At 44.5% G+C, this 19,379-nt stretch overlaps 1 protein-coding gene across 1 annotated transcript; it reads right to left on the reverse strand.

Moving 5' to 3' along the window:
- Positions 1-546: 546 nt before the first annotated feature.
- On the reverse strand, positions 547-17,823 carry LOC138349519 (cytochrome P450 2U1-like). The gene is made up of 9 exons (XM_045736734.2): positions 17,616-17,823; positions 16,057-16,220; positions 13,945-14,084; positions 11,366-11,556; positions 9,385-9,581; positions 6,160-6,322; positions 4,595-4,775; positions 2,962-3,055; positions 547-1,593 (listed from the first exon to the last, which is right to left on the reverse strand). The coding sequence occupies exons 1-9, from the start codon at positions 17,774-17,776 to the stop codon at positions 1,397-1,399; spliced, it is 1,488 nt and encodes a 495-aa protein (XP_045592690.2). The 5' UTR covers positions 17,777-17,823; the 3' UTR covers positions 547-1,396.
- Positions 17,824-19,379: the final 1,556 nt, after the last annotated feature.

Genomic DNA, 19,379 nt, shown 5'->3' on the forward strand with positions numbered 1-19,379 from the left:
CTGCTAAAGTTTGAATATCAGAAAATTTCAGTTTATTTTCCTGAAATCAGTAAAAAATGTTGTATAATACTTTTAGAAAAACATTCAGAACACTTATTTGCTTAATGTTTTTTTTCTATAATTAATGGGATTTTCAAAAATTAAATAGTTACCAATTTACTTTATATTTGAGGGAAGGTGTGATTCGGCCTTAGTTCCCTTCCTCGCATCATCTCCTATCAGGAGAAAGTGCAAGGCCATTACGAATATATAACACTTGGAAGGGGTCAGCACAAGGATTTCGGATGGGACGGGGGGAAGGAATGGTGAGCAACCACTTGGACAGTCGGGGATTGAACACCAATCTCCATGAAGCGAGGCGATGTTTTACCGCCCAAGTGGTTGGGCACCATTCCTTTCCCCTGTCCTATCCCAAGTGAGAGGACTGATGGATGTATTGAAGTAATGTTTTATAGTGCTTCGGCCAAAGTATGAATATCAGAAAATTTATTTTACTTTTGCTTGCATTAGTAAATAATATATATTAATATAAGAAAAAATCGCAGATATGAAATTATTATTTTATTTAAAAAAAATATTAACAGGGATTAATATTTAAAATTTTTGGCAACCAGTGCAAAAAATAGTTGTGGGAGTCAGTATGAATGTGGCACAATGTTCCAACTTGAATTTTGGGGATCCTGATCATCCTATGTTTGTCCCTTACCCCAGGCAAATACCCCTGCAAATTTTGTTTGTGAGGCTAACCCTAAGCATTTGTACTCCAACTTTTAGACAGAGACGGATATTCTCTCTTACAGTATAGATATAATGTTTTTAAGGGAAAAGTCGAAGATGAAAAAGAAAACACAGAAACAATTCCTTTTTAAGACTGCTCATATCCCAGTCGATATAGAGCATCGGCCTCACGCACGAGGGGTCCAGGGTTCGAGACCCATACAGCCCAGGCGAATGGAATGTTTATTTCCACTTAAGTGTGGATGACAATTCATAGAACAAGATTTTGTATTTGTTAAACTAAGATGACTGACGTGGCTCATTACAACATGTAAACCTGTTTAGGTGGAAAAAAAGACACAAAACTCTCGCCTTGACCGAGCGCATCGCCTTGACAGTATAGCCTGGGGCCAGATTCACGAAGCAGTTACGTAAGTACTTACGAACGTGTACATCTTAACCTCAATCTTTGACGGCTTTGGTTACTTTTATTAAACAGTTTACAAGCATGAAAACTTGCCAATCAACTGTTGTTATTGTTATACACAGCCTCCTGGTACTTCGGAGCTCATTAACTGTTTAATAATTGTAAACAAAGCCGCCAAAGATTGAGAAAAGAGGGGACAGATTCGTAAGTGCTTGCGTAACTGCTTCGTGAATCTGGCCCCCTGGACTATACCTAGTGTGCGAGAGTCGCCGACCTGTTGGAAATCAGGACAGGAAACTCTGGAGGGTTGAGGGTGATGCCTAGCACATAGTGGGCAGAGGGCGCCTCCTGCCCAGGCGGGACGCTTAGCCTGTACCGCTGCAGGAACCCCGTCAGGAACTGGAATGCCTCGATCCTGGCCACGGACTCTCCCAAGCAGTTCCTCTTACCTAAGGAGCAGGGAACGGGAATTATTAGGAGAAAGCGCCAAGCCATTACGACTATATAGCACTTGGAATGGGTCAGCATATTGATTTTGGATAAGACGGGGGCAAAGGAATGGTACCCCAGCCACTTCGATGGTCCGGGATTGAGCGCCGATCCGCATGAAACGAGACCGTCGCTCTACCTTCTAGTCCAAGTGATTGAGTACCTAAGTGAAGTGAAGTGAGGTACAATGACAAATATATGAATGGGATTGGGTGGATATACATAGGAGCTGCATCATATGGATCAAGAGACCCATACGTGGATAATAATAGGATAAAATAGTGGATATTATATCTACCAAATTCCATTCATATATTTATCATTGTACCTGACTTCACTTCACCTCTCTCTTTCCTGCCTATATATGTCCAAATCTACGAACTTGTAAAAGACGGGAGACATCTCCCGTCACGCAGGGTGCAGTCGCACCTCCACAGATCTCCAGTATCATCTATTGATACTGGAAATGGCTCAAAAGGGCCACCACTTATGGGCTATTCATGCCCAAGCCACCTTTTGGGTGGCTTAATCTTCTCTCTCTCTCTCCTCTTCACGACGAGAGACATCTCCCGTCACGCAGGGTGCAGTCGCACCTCCACAGATCTCCAGTATCATCTATTGATACTGGTGATGGCTCAAAAGGGCCACCACTTACGAGCTATTCATGCCCGTGCCACCTTTTGGGTGGCTTCATCTTCATCTTAACACATTCACAAGGGACACATCTCCCGTCATGCAGGGTGCATTCGCACCTCCACAGATCTCCAGTATCAGTTCTTGATACTGGTAATGGCTCAAAAGGGCCACCACTTACGGGCTATTCATGCCCGTGCCACCTTTTGGGTGGCTTAATCTTCATCAATCAATCAACTTGTAAAACCACCATTTGGTCACCATTTGGTCCGGGAGACATCCCCCGTCACGCAGGGTGCAGTTGCGCCTCCACAGATCTCCAGTATCATCTTTTGATACTGGTAATGGCACGAAAGGGCCACCACTTACGGGCTATTCATGCCCGTGCCACCTGTTAGGTGGCTTAATCTTCATCAATCAATCAACTTGTAAATCCATCCTCCTGAAGATGTATTATTAAATACGAAAGTACTTAAGGAAATTCCTGTTTCAATTCTTTCTTCGTGGTCTGATACTCTCATATATATATATATATATATATATATATATATATATATATATATATATATATATATATATATATATATATATATATGTATGGCAACTTTACGGGCTCACCATAGCCCGTGCTACTCAGAAGGTTTTGTTCTGAGCAGCTGAATCTAAAACAACAACAACAACATATGGCAACTTACCGACCGAAAAAACGACCACGTTATCAGAGCGAAGCAGCTGGCCATCTTTATTCAAGAACCGCTCGGGGCGAAAGTTCTCAGGATCGATCCACACCTGTTCAAAACAAAGGCGTACTGTAAGCATTCTTACACTATCGTGAATGAGCAGCACGTATGTATACGTGCTGATATACATAATATCAGGGATATACATAATATCCCTGCCATTGGCGTGCGGGTGATTTTCAATGGAGGGAGCTCATCGGTGTGAAATATCAAAAATTAGAATACACTTTTATACTTTGGGACTCCTGGTTCAAGCTTGATGAAGAGCAGAAGTCTGGACACCAGTTCCGCCTGGGGACCACCTCATCACGTGACGCAATTTTACCCACTGGGTCTTGATACAACCTTCGGGCATTCCTATTCATCTTATCTCCTGGGGTCACTGGGACGGTGATAGATTTTAAACGTTTTCTAACTGGTTCTTCGGGCGGGGAGACGGTGTCCGGCGCCCTCTTGGCCGAGAGGTGCCGGTGGTGGGCGGGTTGGTGGCCTTCTGGCATGCCCTCAGGGCGTGGTGGGTGGCTGGCTCCTGCTCTGTAGGAGGGTACTGGGAGGCGTTTTGCTATTTCCCCCATATGAGTACGAGTTTAGGAGGGGGCCTTGACTCTGACTACCTAGTGTGGGGGGCGGTGCTTGCCTCCCTGAGGGGTCTCCTTGGGCTCCCTAGTTAGTGTGTTTATTCGCCACAAGGCCCATTCGTTTCCGCCGACAGGCGACGTTCGTTTAGTCGTCCGGCTTTGCGATTTACCCCTCAAGGGCACGCCAGGGCACACACACAGCATCACTGCTTTTGCAACCCCTAACTAAACAACAACAAAATACTTTGGGAAACGCCTGGGGCTTGAGAAAGCTTTCTGAAGCTGTATCAGGATCATCTGTTTTATATTACTATGGCGGACGTATTGATAGTAGGAAATTTATTTGTATTTTTTATGTGTTTAGTAAATATAAGTGTATGTTACTATCAGAAAAAACTTTTGAAATATTTGTTTAAAAATATTTGCCAAAGTGTGGCCGCCGTGCTGTGCCAAAAATCGTCGTAGGGGCAGAATCGGACCCTGGTACGCTAGTCCCTCCTGAATGCTGGTGAACCACCAGCCTATGTCCATCCCATACCCCAGACCATTCCCCCTGCAAATTTAGGTGAAGCTAACCTCCATACATCTGGCCTCAAACCTTGGACAGACAAACCGACATTCATATAGATATTGCTAAAGAACGGATTAACTGGCAAATTTATCATGAAACATTTGTTCTGTGTAAGAATAATGCACATTAACTTAGCTTACTGCAGATTTGGTGATTTAAAATAAATTATTTGAAGCTGGTAATATTTTATATTCGATGTGTTATAATTGGTTATGTAAACTGAGTACCGGATAGGCACCTCAAATAGCAACAATTATCTTGGCTAATATAAAAAAATTACTCATATTTGTTAATATAAATTTATATGAGTTAGGTATCGGCTACAACTTTATATGAGTTAGGCACGTTGGAGAAAACCTTAACTGTCGATTGATTAAGCATCCAGACCTAAGTTATCTATTTGGTTGGCTAGCGACGTGAAGGCCAGACTGCCACCGACCTGTTTGTTCCAGTGTACACCCCGGATGTTGCCGATGACCCAGGTCCTCTCGGGGACGCGGTAGCCGCCCAGGGTCGTCTCCTCCGGGTTGCTGTGGACCACCAGGGGCAGGATGGAGCCATAGCGAAACACCTCCGTCAGGAAGGCCTCCGTGTAGGGCATCTTGAGACGGTCTTCGTACCTGGGGTTGGGACCGAGTCACTGCTCATTAACTGTATTGTGTCGCTCGTCTGGTGCCTAAGGAGTGTCGCAGATTTGTGTAGGAAACTAGGCATATTTGTTTTATTATGAGCATAAGAAAAACAGAATTCTGCATTAAGTCTACTAACCAGACTTAATTTACAAAGTTTTTTCTGCAGTGTTTGCTGCTTCGCGGTTTGTTCCACTCCTCTACGATTCTATCACTGGAGCAGCGTTTACCTATATTCCGCTTAAGTCTAAGTTTGCTCAACTTGATCTGTCAGTACGAGCCTCATACTAACATGGCAGCTCCAACACCCAGTTTATATCCTGCTCTTTATGGCCGTGATCCACTCATACACGTCACCCACATGTTGTTCCCAATTTTATGCCCCACAGAAGACCACTGATACTTAGGAGCAACTCATAACGCAACATGCATTATGAGTTGTATTGTATGTTGCAACATGATACATGCAACTCCTCATTACATGTATCCAAGACAACCCCCCACCCCTCTTTCCTGTCATTACTGCAGCAGGATGACACATCCTGTCATGCAGAGGACACGCGAGGCTTCATCTGCGAAAGACAAAAGAAGCAACACCGCTTCGGTGCTCACCTGGTCAACACTTTCATAGAGGTCATCCTGTCTCATCAACCCCGCCGTTCCCACGTTCATGTTGATGAACGTGTGAACAGCGGGGTTGTCGTCACCTGAAGCTCCCCTGTTATTTTCCGAAATAAACAACAAGAATAGAAATATTGCAAAAGATGCAGCGAAGTTCCTTGCTATCATATGGACAGTGGAAGCTCTGTAGACATGCCTTGTATGTGTATATATTCGACGCACGCACACATGCCCGTGTTCGTGGTTGGCACACACGAATGTATGCCTTTGCCAAATGTTCGTCACTATCTGTTTCATATATAATTCATAAATGACAGCAAATATTAAAGGGACAGTATTAATAACGTGAGGGACAAAAGTTAAAAATTAATGAACTGTTGTTTAGAGCATCATGTGTCTAATACATATATATATATATATATATATATATATATATATATATATATATATATATATATATATATATATATATATATATATGCGAACAAGCCTGAATGGGGTGTGAGTTTTCAGTTATATATATATATATATATATATATATATATATATATATATATATATATATATATATATATATATATATATATATATATATATATATATATATACGATAAACAAATAACGATAAACAACATTGTAACAACGTGAGCAATATAAATATGAATAAAAAAACAGACAACATTATGTGAGAACCAGGACCCCCCATCGATGGCAATACATTGAAAATAGGTTTTCATCCTTCAGTTGTTCTCACGTTGGTAGGCGTTCAGTGCCGATGTTTGCCTCGATCTCGTGGAAGAGGGCGTCCTGGAGGTGCGGGTGACGCAGGAGGAAGAGGAAGCACCAGCGGAGGGTGGTGACGGTGGTGTCCAGACCCACGATGAACAGGTCGCTCAGCAGCCACAGCAGCTGCTGATCTGAAGTAAAGACGACGCTGAGTGAAGGATACGCAGCTTTTTTTCCCCCTCCAGATACATTGAATGTGCTTTTGAAAGGTATTTTCATGACTACGAAGAGAAGGACTAGGAGGAAGGGATGGCATTAAGTAGCTACGTTTTCTTTACGTAAGTGGGAGTGATAGGCCTCAGCGGGAAACTGCAAAATCAAAGTTTAAAAAATATAAAATCTAAAGTTGTAAAAATCAAATTCAAGATAACCAATGTAAGGATTTGCACAATCAGGTTAGTAAGCACCTTATACGCATAGCTGGTGTAGCTGTGAATAAGCATCCATCCACGACTACCTACGTGGCCCACAGGCTGTATAGTTCACGAGATTTAGTTATTTGTCACCTGACTCGCCTTGCAGCACGCACGCACGTACGCACGCATGTACACACACACACACACACACACACACACACACACACACACACACACACACACACACACACACACACACACAACTCCTGTTGATTGACGGTTGAGAGGCGGGATCAAAGAGCCAGAGCTCAACCCCCGCAAGCACAACTAGGTGAGTACACACACACACACACACACACACACAGGGGGGAGCCGGTGGGGCCACCGGGGTGGGGAAGCCGGTCGGCCGAGCGGACAGCACGCTGTACACTTGATCCTGTGGTCCCGGGTTCGATCCCGGGCGCCGGCGAGAAACGATGGGCAGAGTCTCTTTCACCCTATGCCCCTGTTACCTAACAGTAAATAGGTACCTGGGAGTTAGTCAGCTGTCACGGGCTGCTTCCTGGTGTGTGGGGGGGGGGGGAAATAGTAGTAGTAGAAACAGTTGATTGACAGCTGAGAGGCGGGCCGAAAGAGCAGAGCTCATCCCCCGCAAGCACAACTAAGTGAATACAACTAGGTGAATACACACACACACACACATATTCAAGATTCTCAAGGGAATTGATAGAGTAGATAAAGACAGGCTATTTAACACAAGGGGCACACGCACTAGGGGACACAGGTGGAAACTGAGTGCCCAAATGAGCCACAGAGATATTAGAAAGAACTTTTTTAATGTCAGAGTGGTTGACAAATGGAATGCATTAGGAAGTGATGTGGTGGAGGCTGACTCCATACACAGTTTCAAATGTAGATATGATAGAGCCCAGTAGGCTCAGGTATCTGTACACCAGTTGATTGACAGTTGAGAGGCGGGACCAAAGAGCCAGAGCTCAGCCCTCGCAAGCACAAATCGGTGAGTACAAATGGGTGAGTACACACACACGCACGCACGCAAGTATAGTGTGAGAGGGTCGAGGCCGTATACAGCTATATGTCTAGAACATTTATTGGTTAGGATATAATTTGAATAAATATAATAATATTCCTGCCTCGTTGTTGCTAGGGCCCGATTCGTATGTCATATAGCTTAAAATAACTACCATATAACGAATTCAACTCATAACGCATGTTGAAAGATCCGATTCACAATTTAGACGCAACTGACCCACGTGAGATCGCAGTACAGATAGATATACCCCTTTGTCAGCGACGAACACCTTTGTCAGCGACGAACACCTTTGTCAGCGACGAACACCTCTGTCAGCGACGAACACCTTTGTCAGCGACGAACACCTCTGTCAGCGACGAACACCTTTGTCAGCGACGTACACCTTTGCCAGCGACGTACACCTTTGTTAGCGACGTACACCTTTGTCAGCGACGAACACCTTTGTCAGCGACGAACACCTTTGTCAGCGACGAACACCTTTGTCAGCGACGTACAGGACAACGCTCTGGTCGGCTGGAAGTGTGCTCTGCTAGCCGAGAATAAGGTCGTGTTTGATTGATTGAAGATTAAACCAGCCGAGAGGTGGCACGACCATGAATAGCCCGTAATCAGGTGGTGTTTGACAGTGGTTGATATATATATCACTGTCGGCGACCCGGTTTGGTGGTGTGGGGCAGAAACGGGTCATCGACACTGATTAGCGAACAACAGGAAGTCATCTGGGTCACCACTGCAGTGAGTGATCTGCAGGGATTGTTGGTGATCTGCGGTGCTCTGTGATCATAGTCTTTAACAAGATCCTCGGCGACATAGAGGAGACACAATTGAATCGAATGTCTATTGTTAGCGTGAAAAGAAACTACTTCAGTCTTGTGAGCAAACTGTCCTTTACAGCTAGTGTGAAATACAGTTAATATTGCCGTTCAAGTCGGTGCTTGAGTAAAGTGTGGAAGTGAGAGTGGAGTCTCTTCCTGCACACAGAGAGGCAGAGTGAGGAAAGCCCTGAGAAATTGAAATTGAAATACGTTTATTGAGGTAAAATACACACAAAGGGATGAGGTAGCTCAAGCTATTCTCACCCCGTTCAGTACATCGTGTTAATACATACATAGACGCACATCACAAGCAATAAACATATTACCGAACATTCTGAGAGATAAACATATACATTTCCTCAAAGCCCTGAGAGATGCTCAATGAAACTCAGGCTCGAAGGAACTCTGATATAGCGCTACGACGGTGGGGAAGCGTATATGGTCCTGACTCCAGCTCTGTTCCCCAATTGTGTCTTAAAGAGTTGAGCGCGATTAAGAATGATAATGAACGACAATTAATGTGTCAAATTTGGAGACTTGTACACATTTGAGGGGTGCAAAATATATGACGTGAATTAGACTCTGCTCCGGGTTATGGAGTTGGAAACTAGATTTATTCCTCCAAGGAGTGCCGGACCAATCGGGCTGTGGTGGGTATGTGGGCCTGCGGGCCGCGCCAAGCAACAGCCTAGTGGACCAAACTCTCACTAGTCAAGCCTGGCCTCGGGCCGGGCTTGGGGAGTAGAAGAACTCCCAGAACCCCATCAACCAGGTATCAACCAGGCTCTGGGATCAGGAGCCGGTGCCTGGCCAGCCCTAGTTTACACAACGGCCCACCAGCAACTAAGAGCGAATTCTTCTCCTACACCGAGGAACGTTGTCATATCTTTTAGTAGTTGAACTAGTTTATAACGATACAGGAGCTTCTCACAACCCGAATACCCTTATAGTCCTCCCCCTGGTCTTACCCGTGAAGGTCAGGTCATCTTCCCTCTGAGCCTGACGGCGGCTCTCCATCAGGTACTCGTAGATGTAGTCGTTACCCCGGGCAGGGTCGTCAAGGGTGGCCTTGTGCTGGTTGATGACGCTCCTGTAGTGCTTGAGGCGTTGACTCATATTAAGCCCGACCTTCAGAGCTTTGGGCTTCAAGAACGTCCCAACAAATCTTAATTGGAAATAAGCGGGGGGTATTTATTGCATATATGTTATTAATATATGCTCTGAACAAATAGCAATTATTTGATTGGAATCGCCCCAACAAAATTTCTGAAGATTAAAGACGAATTGTTCGTTTAGTTTGAAATGGGGTCATACAAGTTGAAAAAAAAAATATTTACCAGTTTACAGGATTTATATTTTAAAAATTTCGCAGAACAAAAAACTGTATTTTTAATATTGACGTTTCTTTACTTAAGAAGAGTAAAGGTGTCAGTGAGAGTTGTTCATGATCGCTGACAGTGACTAGGTGTAAATTATTATAGAAAGTGACTGAAAATTATTATGCCAGCCACGAAACAACAAACATCGGCAGACATCTTCATTAAGAAATTTAGTAAAAGGTAAAAATCCACTTGTCCGCAGCGCTTTCAGCTTTGACCACTCTAAGGTAGACCATATAGACGTCCAGGTTGGTCTATAGCAGCGTCGGCTGCCACGTGGACGTCCAGGTTGGTCTATAGCAGTGTGGGCTGCCACGTGGACGTCCAGGTTGGTCTATAGCAGTGTGGGCTGCCACGTGGACGTCCAGGTTAGTCTATGGCAGCGTCGGCTGCCACGTGGACGTCCAGGTTGGTCTATGGCAGCGTCGGCTGCCACGTGGACGTCCAGGTTGGTCTATGGCAGCGTCGGCTGCCACGTGGACGTCCAGGTTGGTCTATAGCAGCGTGGAATACCACGTGGATGTCCATGTGGATGGATCGCAAGGTGGGCTGCCACGTGGACCTCCATGTGGGTCAGTGGTAATGGCACCACTGCTGCCAAATTTGTTGTGAACGCTGTCACCAGATGTTGTAACCGCATGACATCAGAGGATGTAATCAAGATGTCAGATGTGATCATAATTTAACGTAACAGAATAATGAATATCAACATAATCAATTCATCCTCAACCAGTCCCTCTGAGCCGTACCGGTCGGCTCACGACACAATGAATTTACAAGGGGGAAAGTTACTGAAACCAACTATAATTTAGGAACAAAATAAATTATAACACAATTATATTAATATGCAGAATAACCACATGTGAAAAATAGAAAATGCTTAACGCGTTTTCGGCTAATTCGCCTTCATCAGAGCAAAATATTAATATTAATATCTATTTCACCCCTTCACAAGATTACGAGTCTCTTAGCCTGGCTGACGAGCAAGCCAGGTTACTGCTACCCCACATACCCATGAACTCTTAAACCCCAGTCCACACAACGTACCCTACTCGGCCCATATAACTTAACCTAACACCCTATCTCTATCTCAGAATTTACTTAAGTCAGTCCCCGGATTGATCACTCACCACTTGCCTATACTTTATACCAAAGACGTTCGACCTACACAGTCGAATGACCTGGCCTATACTTAGCTAGCTCTAGGGACTTGGCCCATACCTAGTTAGCTCTGGGGACCTGGCCCATACCTAGCTAGTTCTGGGAACTTGGCCCATACCTAGCTAGCTCTGGGGACCTGGCCCATACCTAGCTAGCTCTAGGGACTTGGCCCATACCTAGTTAGCTCTGGGGACCTGGCCCATACCTAGCTAGCTCTAGGGACTTGGCCCATACCTAGTTAGCTCGGGGGACCTGGCCCATACCTAGCTAGTTCTAGAGACTTGACCCATACCTAGCTAGTTCTAGAGACTTGGCCCATACCTAGTTGGCTCGGGGGACCTGGCCCATACCTAGCTATCTCTGGGGACCATAACAAATCAACTAAACTAAGCCAGCACTTGTCACTCACTGGATGACGGGGGTGTAGTTGAGGAAGCCGCCCTGCTCCACCAGGGTGAGGGCCATGGCCAGGGAGTTGATGGCCCAGAGCAGGTGAGGGTCTCCCATGGCGTACCTCTCCCCAACCATCATGTGCCACAGGACGTTGAGCACAGAGGTGGCGAGGTCGTGGTGCAGGTTATAAGGCCGCCCCACCTGCTCCTGTGAAGGAAACACTTTGTGACGCACCGTAATTCCTCGCGACCTCCCTTTTTTGGCATCGATGGAAAGTTATCCGAGGCGGGCAATGTACTGGAGTCGCTGAGAGATGTGAAGTGGTGCGGAACTTCAGGAAGGAGGAGGAATTAGATCACTCGTTTTGAACTATCAGCAGCTTGACGTCTATTGTGAGAAAATGGCTTGAATCGATAATTTCAAAAACCCTTCCTAAACACCTTAAAAAAAAGGAATAGATTAATAAAGGGCTCACAGCACGGCTCTACTAGGGTGAGTTCATGTTGAACATTAATTTCGTTCCATTCTATTCCAGCAGTTTTAAAGACAGTTGATAATGGATAAATTTGCGACATCTTCCCAAGGTCGAGCTACTGACCCTTCCTAGGATGCAACCCCCACAACAGTTGCTTAGCTCCCGGGTACCTATTTACTGCTAGGTGAACGGCGGCATTAGGTGAAAGGAAATATGCTCGACCATTTCTGTCCCGCACGAGAATGTCATCCTGTTATCCCCAATTGCGAGTCGAGAACGAAGCCAACTATTCTACGAGATTCTAAAGAGACATTATGAAAGTCTAATTTTCATTATCTAGAAATATGCTAAATATGTCAACAAAAAATCGAACACAAACAAAAATTATACAAATTGGAGAGGTAGATTCAGAAAAGATCCGTGTAAATGTTCTTTTAATAAGAGGCTTGTTGAGTTATGGAACATATTACCGAGTAACGTAATTGACGTGGGATCGTTGGATTATTTTTTGGGTAATACAGTTAAATATATGAAGTAAAACAGTGAAATTCGTTGGTATAAATTGAAAGTGCCTCCTATGATCCAATAGACCATCTGCAGTTTCCTTTATTCATATATTGTATAGCCTCGAGATACACTGTGAATCTTAGGTTTCTTGAAACCGTGTACTTCTAACAAGATTATTAAGCGCAGCACTATCATCTAAGGAGGTTCAAACACGCCGGTTTAATGACTCGTTGCCGTCTGAACCAGACGTTAAATTAGAAATAAAAGAAATCTTAATTCCTATCTATACTGTATTGTTAGATTTCATCGGTACTAGGATCACACGCAGAAGAAATTGGTCCATATACAATGCAGTCGTAACTGCTCACAATTTTTACGTGAGCCTAGTCTCCGTCCACACTAGTCTTTGAAGCTGTAGTTTTATTTTGAATTATGATTAAACGAAATCACGTAAAAATAAGAGGTAAGGTCTTTGTGCGATACCCAACAATACCTGTGAAAAATACTGTATCATATCGGATTCTCAATTTTTTGGGGGCCCTGCATCTTGGAAATACTTCTCAACTCCTACAGAGGCAACGGGTGTTGACCTTCCGGTTCCATTGTTACGTCGGATTTATCTGTAGGAGACTATTGAGATAAAAGAGAGTGCCTTAGGGAAGACCAGTCTTGAGCAGGAAGGCGTGTGCCTCTTTACGCTCGACAGTCTTAAGGGACTCTTAACACTAGACAATAATCAATACCGTCCGACTGTGCGCAAGATCATAAATATTCAAGAGGAACAGTTACACTGTCTAGAATTAGTAGTAAACATTAAGTTTATTTACACTAATGCTTAAACACGCAGAAATAATAATATTTGAATTGCAATATTTTTTTTTAGACAATAAGCTATTGTGTCAATAAAATATTAAATAAACTATTACCCCAAGATGTAATAGTTTATTGTGAACTCGACCCCGTTCATGCTGAACAGTTTCACACATTAAACACTGGGTTTGTTGACTCTCGGCAATAAAGTTTATGATCAAACTAGAGCAGATGCATGAAATACAGCGGTTCTAAACCCAAGTGTCCGGGAACATACGCCATACACAGTGATGTATGTTGAAATACACTTGATCTCTATGGTAGCATATCTTGGCACATTGTTATTAATTGCCCGTCACTTCCTAATGCTTTAGTTTAGTTCATTTATTATGCACCCCCCCATACCCATCTTGTGGGCGGTGGTGGAAAGGGTTACAGAGGCACGTCATGGGCTCAGGGGGACTGAACCCCACAATTCATTTAGCTAAGCAAGTTACAATCTAAAAGTGAACTTTTTTTGGACGTTTCCAATAGTCACTAGTATCAACGGCGGGGGTTCCACAGCCCGCATGTGGTTAAAGCCAGTGGATCAATTTGGCAGAGAGAGAGAGAGAGCGGGGGGGGGGGGGGCAGCGAACTGGAACTGTGCCACACTTTCGGTCTCTCTCAAATGATGCTCAAAACAGCAACAACGTACCTGCATGACGTACCCCGCCTGCATACTGTACCATACCCGCACACTTGAGGTTATATCTACAGCATCACATTCAGGTGGAGGTTGTTGTGTGGGAAGTGAGAGCTACCTGGCAGGTGTCGAGGAACTCCTGTAGCTCGTAGTTGACAAAGGTTTCGATGTTCTTGGTGGCGAGGCCGAGGTCCCGCAGGACCCGAGCCGTGAAGCGCCGGGAGTCACGCCACACGGGGCCCTCCGCGTCGATGATGCCTGCAGGTGGGGGAGGGAGGTGCGGGCATTATCTTCGGATAGTTATCAGGAGAGGGCGCTAAGCCGCTGGGATCACATCGCCTTGCAAGGGGATCGATCGCCGACCCTGTGAGATGCTAAAGGCCGTCGCTGTACCGAGCGGCTTAGGGGTATGTTATGTTGAAGGTTGGATCCTGTTCTGGTGGACTGGTAGTCGAGCGGGGAGGGTTATAGTGCGTGGTGTTGAGTCGAGCGTTGCCAGGTGTGGGTGGTGGTGTTCAAGGGAGTGTGTTGCCAGGTGTGAGTGGTGGTGGTCAAGGGAGTGTGTTGCCAGGTGTGGGTGGTGGTGGTCAAGGGAGTGTGTTGCAGGTGTGGGTGGTGGTGGTCAAGGGAGTGTGTTGCCAGGTGTGGGTGGGGGTGGTCAAGGGACAGTGTTGCCAGGTGTGGGTGGTGGTGGTCAAGGGAGTGTGTTGCAGGTGTGGGTGGTGGTGGTCAAGGGAGTGTGTTGCCAGGTGTGGGTGGGGGTGGTCAAGGGACAGTGTTGCAGGTGTGGGTGGTGGTGGTCAAGGGAGTGTGTTGCCAGGTGTAGGTGGGGGTGGTCAAGGGACAGTGTTGCCAGGTGTGGGTGGGGGTGGTCAAGGGACAGTGTTGCCAGGTGTGGGTGGTGGTGGTCAAGGGAGTGTGTTGCCAGGTGTAGGTGGGGGTGGTCAAGGGACAGTGTTGTCAGGTGTGGGTGGTGGTGGTCAAGGGAGTGTGTTGCCAGGTGTGGGTGGGGGTGGTCAAGGGAGTGTGTTGCCAGGTGTGGGTGGTGGTGGTCAAGGGAGTGTGTTGCAGGTGTGGGTGGTGGTGGTCAAGGGAGTGTGTTGCCAGGTGTGGGTGGGGGTGGTCAAGGGACAGTGTTGCCAGGTGTGGGTGGTGGTGGTCAAGGGAGTGTGTTGCCAGGTGTAGGTGGGGGTGGTCAAGGGACAGTGTTGTCAGGTGTGGGTGGTGGTGGTCAAGGGAGTGTGTTACCAGGTGTGGGTGGGGGTGGTCAAGGAAGTGTTGCCAGGTGTGGGTGGGGGTGGTCAAGGAAGTGTTGCCAGGTGTGGGTGGGGGTGGTCAAGGAAGTGTTGCCAGGTGTGGGTGGGGGTGGTCAAGGAAGTGTTGCCAGGTGTGGGTGGGGGTGGTCAAGGGACAGTGTTGCCAGGTGTGGGTGGGGGTGGTCAAGGGACAGTGTTGCCAGGTGAGGGTGGGGGTGGCCAAGGGACAGTGTTGCCAGGTGTGGGTAGGGGTGGTCAATCGCGTATCATTAGATGCTTACAAAATATCTTGAGCGAAATCACGAGGTCGCTCAACGTCCTCCCAGCAAGCATAAGAAATATTGCCGGAACAACCGTGGACATTTTCAAGAGGAAACTAGATTTATTCCTCCAAGGAGTGCCGGACCAACCGGGCTGTGGTGGGTATGTGGGCCTGCGGGCCGCTCCAAGCAACAGCCTGGTGGACCAAACTCTCACAAGTCGAGCCTGGCCTCGGGCCGGGCTTGGGGAGTAGAAGAACTCCCAGAACCCCATCAACCAGGTATCAACCAGGTCTCTACAGCGCCGTTTAGAAGCAAAGCAATCATACACACACTAAACACGATATATATACACGAGACGATGAAATATAAACAAACTTAAGGCTCCAGACAACTGTGAACAGAAGGTTGAAAATGGTCAACTAATGCCCCGGACTGACCTTCCAGGCACCTGCAATATTAAAAAAATACTGCAGAATCGAACGGAGTTGCATATATTTTCCTTTGTTGTTTATTATATAATTCGTCCACGCCGAGTTGAGTGGTGCTTCTGATCTCTGTCGTCCATAATAAGTAAGTCTGGCTACCTACAGGCGAGGCTCCCAGCTCTTGGCCAGACCTTCATCACCCAAGATGAGGGTGTGACCGGCGCCTCTAAACACCTTTGCCACTCATAATGATACTGACTGTAGTGTTATTAACTCTTAAACTGACCTTTGCCTCCCATGATGAAGTTGAAGACGGTGCCCCTGGGACGGTGGTTGAACATGTCTCCCTGTCTGACGAAGGCCTGAGTCAACCAGTGGGAGGAGTTGATCACCACCACACGCCGGAGGCCCAGCTGGACGCTGTACAGCGGACCGTGCTCCTCTGCCAACCTGAAAGTTTCGTTCTCAGATTTAAACTCCATTTATACATGCCTCTAATATTATTTTGTGGATTGATTACTTGCAAATTAATCTATAATTTAGTAAATTTGATTTTGCAAGCTCTTGTCGTGCGATAAAGCCGGGAATTTAAAATAGTTGCCATCGTTCTGTATAGCTGTGGAAAATAGTCCTGCCTGAGTAGTGAATAATACGTTGCCGCTAGAATCTAGACGCCATACTGTCTCTAAATAATGGGCCGACTAAGTCTTCTTACTTATCCCTTCAAAACGTAAGATCATTCTTAGATTCAAGTTTTCACTAATATATTCCAGCTTTCCTTGTGTATTGTAGCTGCAGGTTTCTGGGTCCTGCGTTCTATGTGTACGGTAGTATCTTCTGTCGTATCCGTCATATCCACACTCATTTGAGCCGGTGCAAACTACTAGCAAGGATAGCAGCGTGGCGTGTGTATGTACTGACCAGGGCTCTAGACAGCTTCACCTCATTTGAAAACTAAATAAATGCCTAAAACTTAGTAAGAGGCTGCCATTAACTCTAGCAAATCCTGGCAGCAGTTGAGCTTGTCACGATGTCACCAGTCTTCATAGATCACAGTAAACAGAGGTTGTCACTGGTAATAAAGAGGAAGGATTAAGAATGGTCAGTTATTGTTCAATAGATGGAAAACGATTACTCGCCTTGAAGACCTTCCTGCAATGGTTAAATATCAGACTCGAGCATAAAAAAAGATCAAAATATACTTTAATGATTCTCTATCTGCCTTCGCGAGTTAAGTTAACGGTAGTTTCGTATCCAGATTGTGGGTGTGGAGGAAGATTCCTACTCACGTGTGTGTGCCCTTGGAGATGAGATCAGCTGTGAGATGAGATCAGCTGTGAGATGAGATCAGCTGTGAGATGAGATCAGCTGTGAGATGAGATCAGCTGTGAGATGAGATCAACTGCTATACACAAGCTTCCGCGCGTAAACTCTCGCTTTTTCTATCCACAATAACTATGGAGTGTTGTATGCGCCCATAGTGAATTATAAAATGGCATTGTGCTTCTGCCTATTCAACTTTTATTCAGATCTTTTATTAATTTTCATAGACAATTCCATTGTGTTTTTGAGTATGGAAATAATGCTGCAGCCTCATACACGAAACTTTTATGATAATAATCCTATAGACTCTTTGAACGCGACATCACTGTCAAAAGTCTGCTTCACCTATTGTTAAAGGAAACTGTGAAGTGTTCACCTAAGTCCAGTTTTGTTATTAACGACCGACACAAACTTCGTCCCAATAAACTCTTATTCACAATAAATATATTCGTAATACAAGGCTCTTCAAGCCCCCCCTGCGTGCGCATATTAGTATATCTGTCGTCTTGGCCACATACTCACCTGCTGAAGAAGGTGACGGAGTCCTCCCAGAGAAGGTCGAAGAGGTTGCCGACGAGCGGGAGGCCCTTGGGTCCCGGCGGCATCCCTCGGCGGTCGGGCTGGTGCAGGATCATGTACAGCGCCCCAAGACCCACCACCAGCAGAAGCGACACCCACCACATCTCTCCCCCAACACACACACACGGGCGGGCTGCTCCGGTCAGAGGGCCACACTAGTCTGGATCCTGACGCGTCATGAAGGATTAGACTTAGTGGGAGCGCTATTGGTGCCTGGCGCTGCTTTCAACATCACTTTTGTTTAAGGAGATGCGCACTTTGATGTTCATAGTATATATTATTTGGTACATTTTGAATGGTTTGCTCATACGAATGCATATAAAAACATATTGCAGTGATTAATTTGTAAGTACAGCATACAGCTAAAATGCGCGAAAGTAATAATGATAACATGATATATCTCTTTAGCATATCGTGGTCCACTGGTTAAGGCGCGCATCTGGTGGTTATCTGATCCCGTCCTGCTCCAAAGATGTTCTCATATATATATATATATATATATATATATATATATATATATATATATATATATATATATATATATATATATATATTTATATATATATATATATATATATATATATATATATATATATATATATATATATATATATATATATATATTATATATATATATATATATATATATATTATATATATATATATATATATATATATATATATAATATATATAATATATATATAATATATAATATATATATAATATATATATAATATATATATAATATATATATAATATATATATAATATATATATATATATATATATATATATATATATATATATATATATCTCACGTTATAGTGATTTCCCTGTGTACAGTGCAAAGCAATGAAGTATGTGACCCTTATATGCACACAAGTTAGTTAAGGACTAATGGACAAATATATCCAGCCAATAGACAAAAGGGAGATAATACAAACAAAATCCTTGATTTAGCAGTTTGATAAAACAAGAAGCAAAATCGAGAGAGCTTGTAAAAGGTAGAGGAGAGAGGAACGGAGGAGAACAGCAATTGGCATAGAGAAGCAATAAATAGACAGGAGTTAGAAGGTAAGCAGAAAGTCTACATACAAATAACAGCATCCAAAACCAAGGGACAAACAAGACTATTACACAAATAAAGGTAACTTTATATGTCTGTGAGTGATGAAGCACTAAGACTGAATATGGGGGAATTGAGGACGGATAGAAAATGATAAGAAAATATTCGAGGTACTCAGTGAAAGTTTTCAGGATGTCTTTAAAATAGAACCTGAGCCGTTCCTGACTACTGAGGGGGGGGGGGAGGACACCACCAAATGAAATACTGAGCAACACAAAAGTGGCAGTAGAGGTGAAGAGGCACCAGGACGGGCTGAATGAAACAAAAGCAGCAGAGGCACTGTGCAAACAACTTTCATTAAGCTTTAATGAGACAATTAAGAGGGAAATTTGCCTGACACATGTGAAAACGGCAAATTTAGTCAAATGAAAGTGAAACTGAAATTACTAATAAATATTAATACATTTACAGTTGGGTTAGTTTACACGAATATCAGTAAATTATTTACCCGAGAGAAAGTCATAATAATAACATAACATGTAATATATGTAATTAAACGCTATACTCAAGATTTAGAAGCTAGACTACAGATCAGTGACATTGTCGTTCATACATTGTAAGGTTCAAGAGACAATAATGAG

Source organism: Procambarus clarkii, chromosome 18 (assembly GCF_040958095.1).
Source record: "Procambarus clarkii isolate CNS0578487 chromosome 18, FALCON_Pclarkii_2.0, whole genome shotgun sequence".
Lineage (NCBI taxonomy): Eukaryota > Metazoa > Arthropoda > Malacostraca > Decapoda > Cambaridae > Procambarus > Procambarus clarkii.

Coding starts and splice junctions, on each gene's coding strand:
- LOC138349519 (XM_045736734.2), bottom strand. CDS start 17,776: ATGTGGTGGGTGTCGCTTCTGCTGGTGGTGGGTCTTGGGGCGCTGTAC. Junction 9,582..11,365: donor AACTACACCCCCGTCATCCA/GTGAGTGACAAG, acceptor TTTCCAATTAAG/ATTTGTTGGGACGTTCTTGA. Junction 6,323..9,384: donor AGATGACCTGACCTTCACGG/GTAAGACCAGGG, acceptor TCTTTACTTCAG/ATCAGCAGCTGCTGTGGCTG.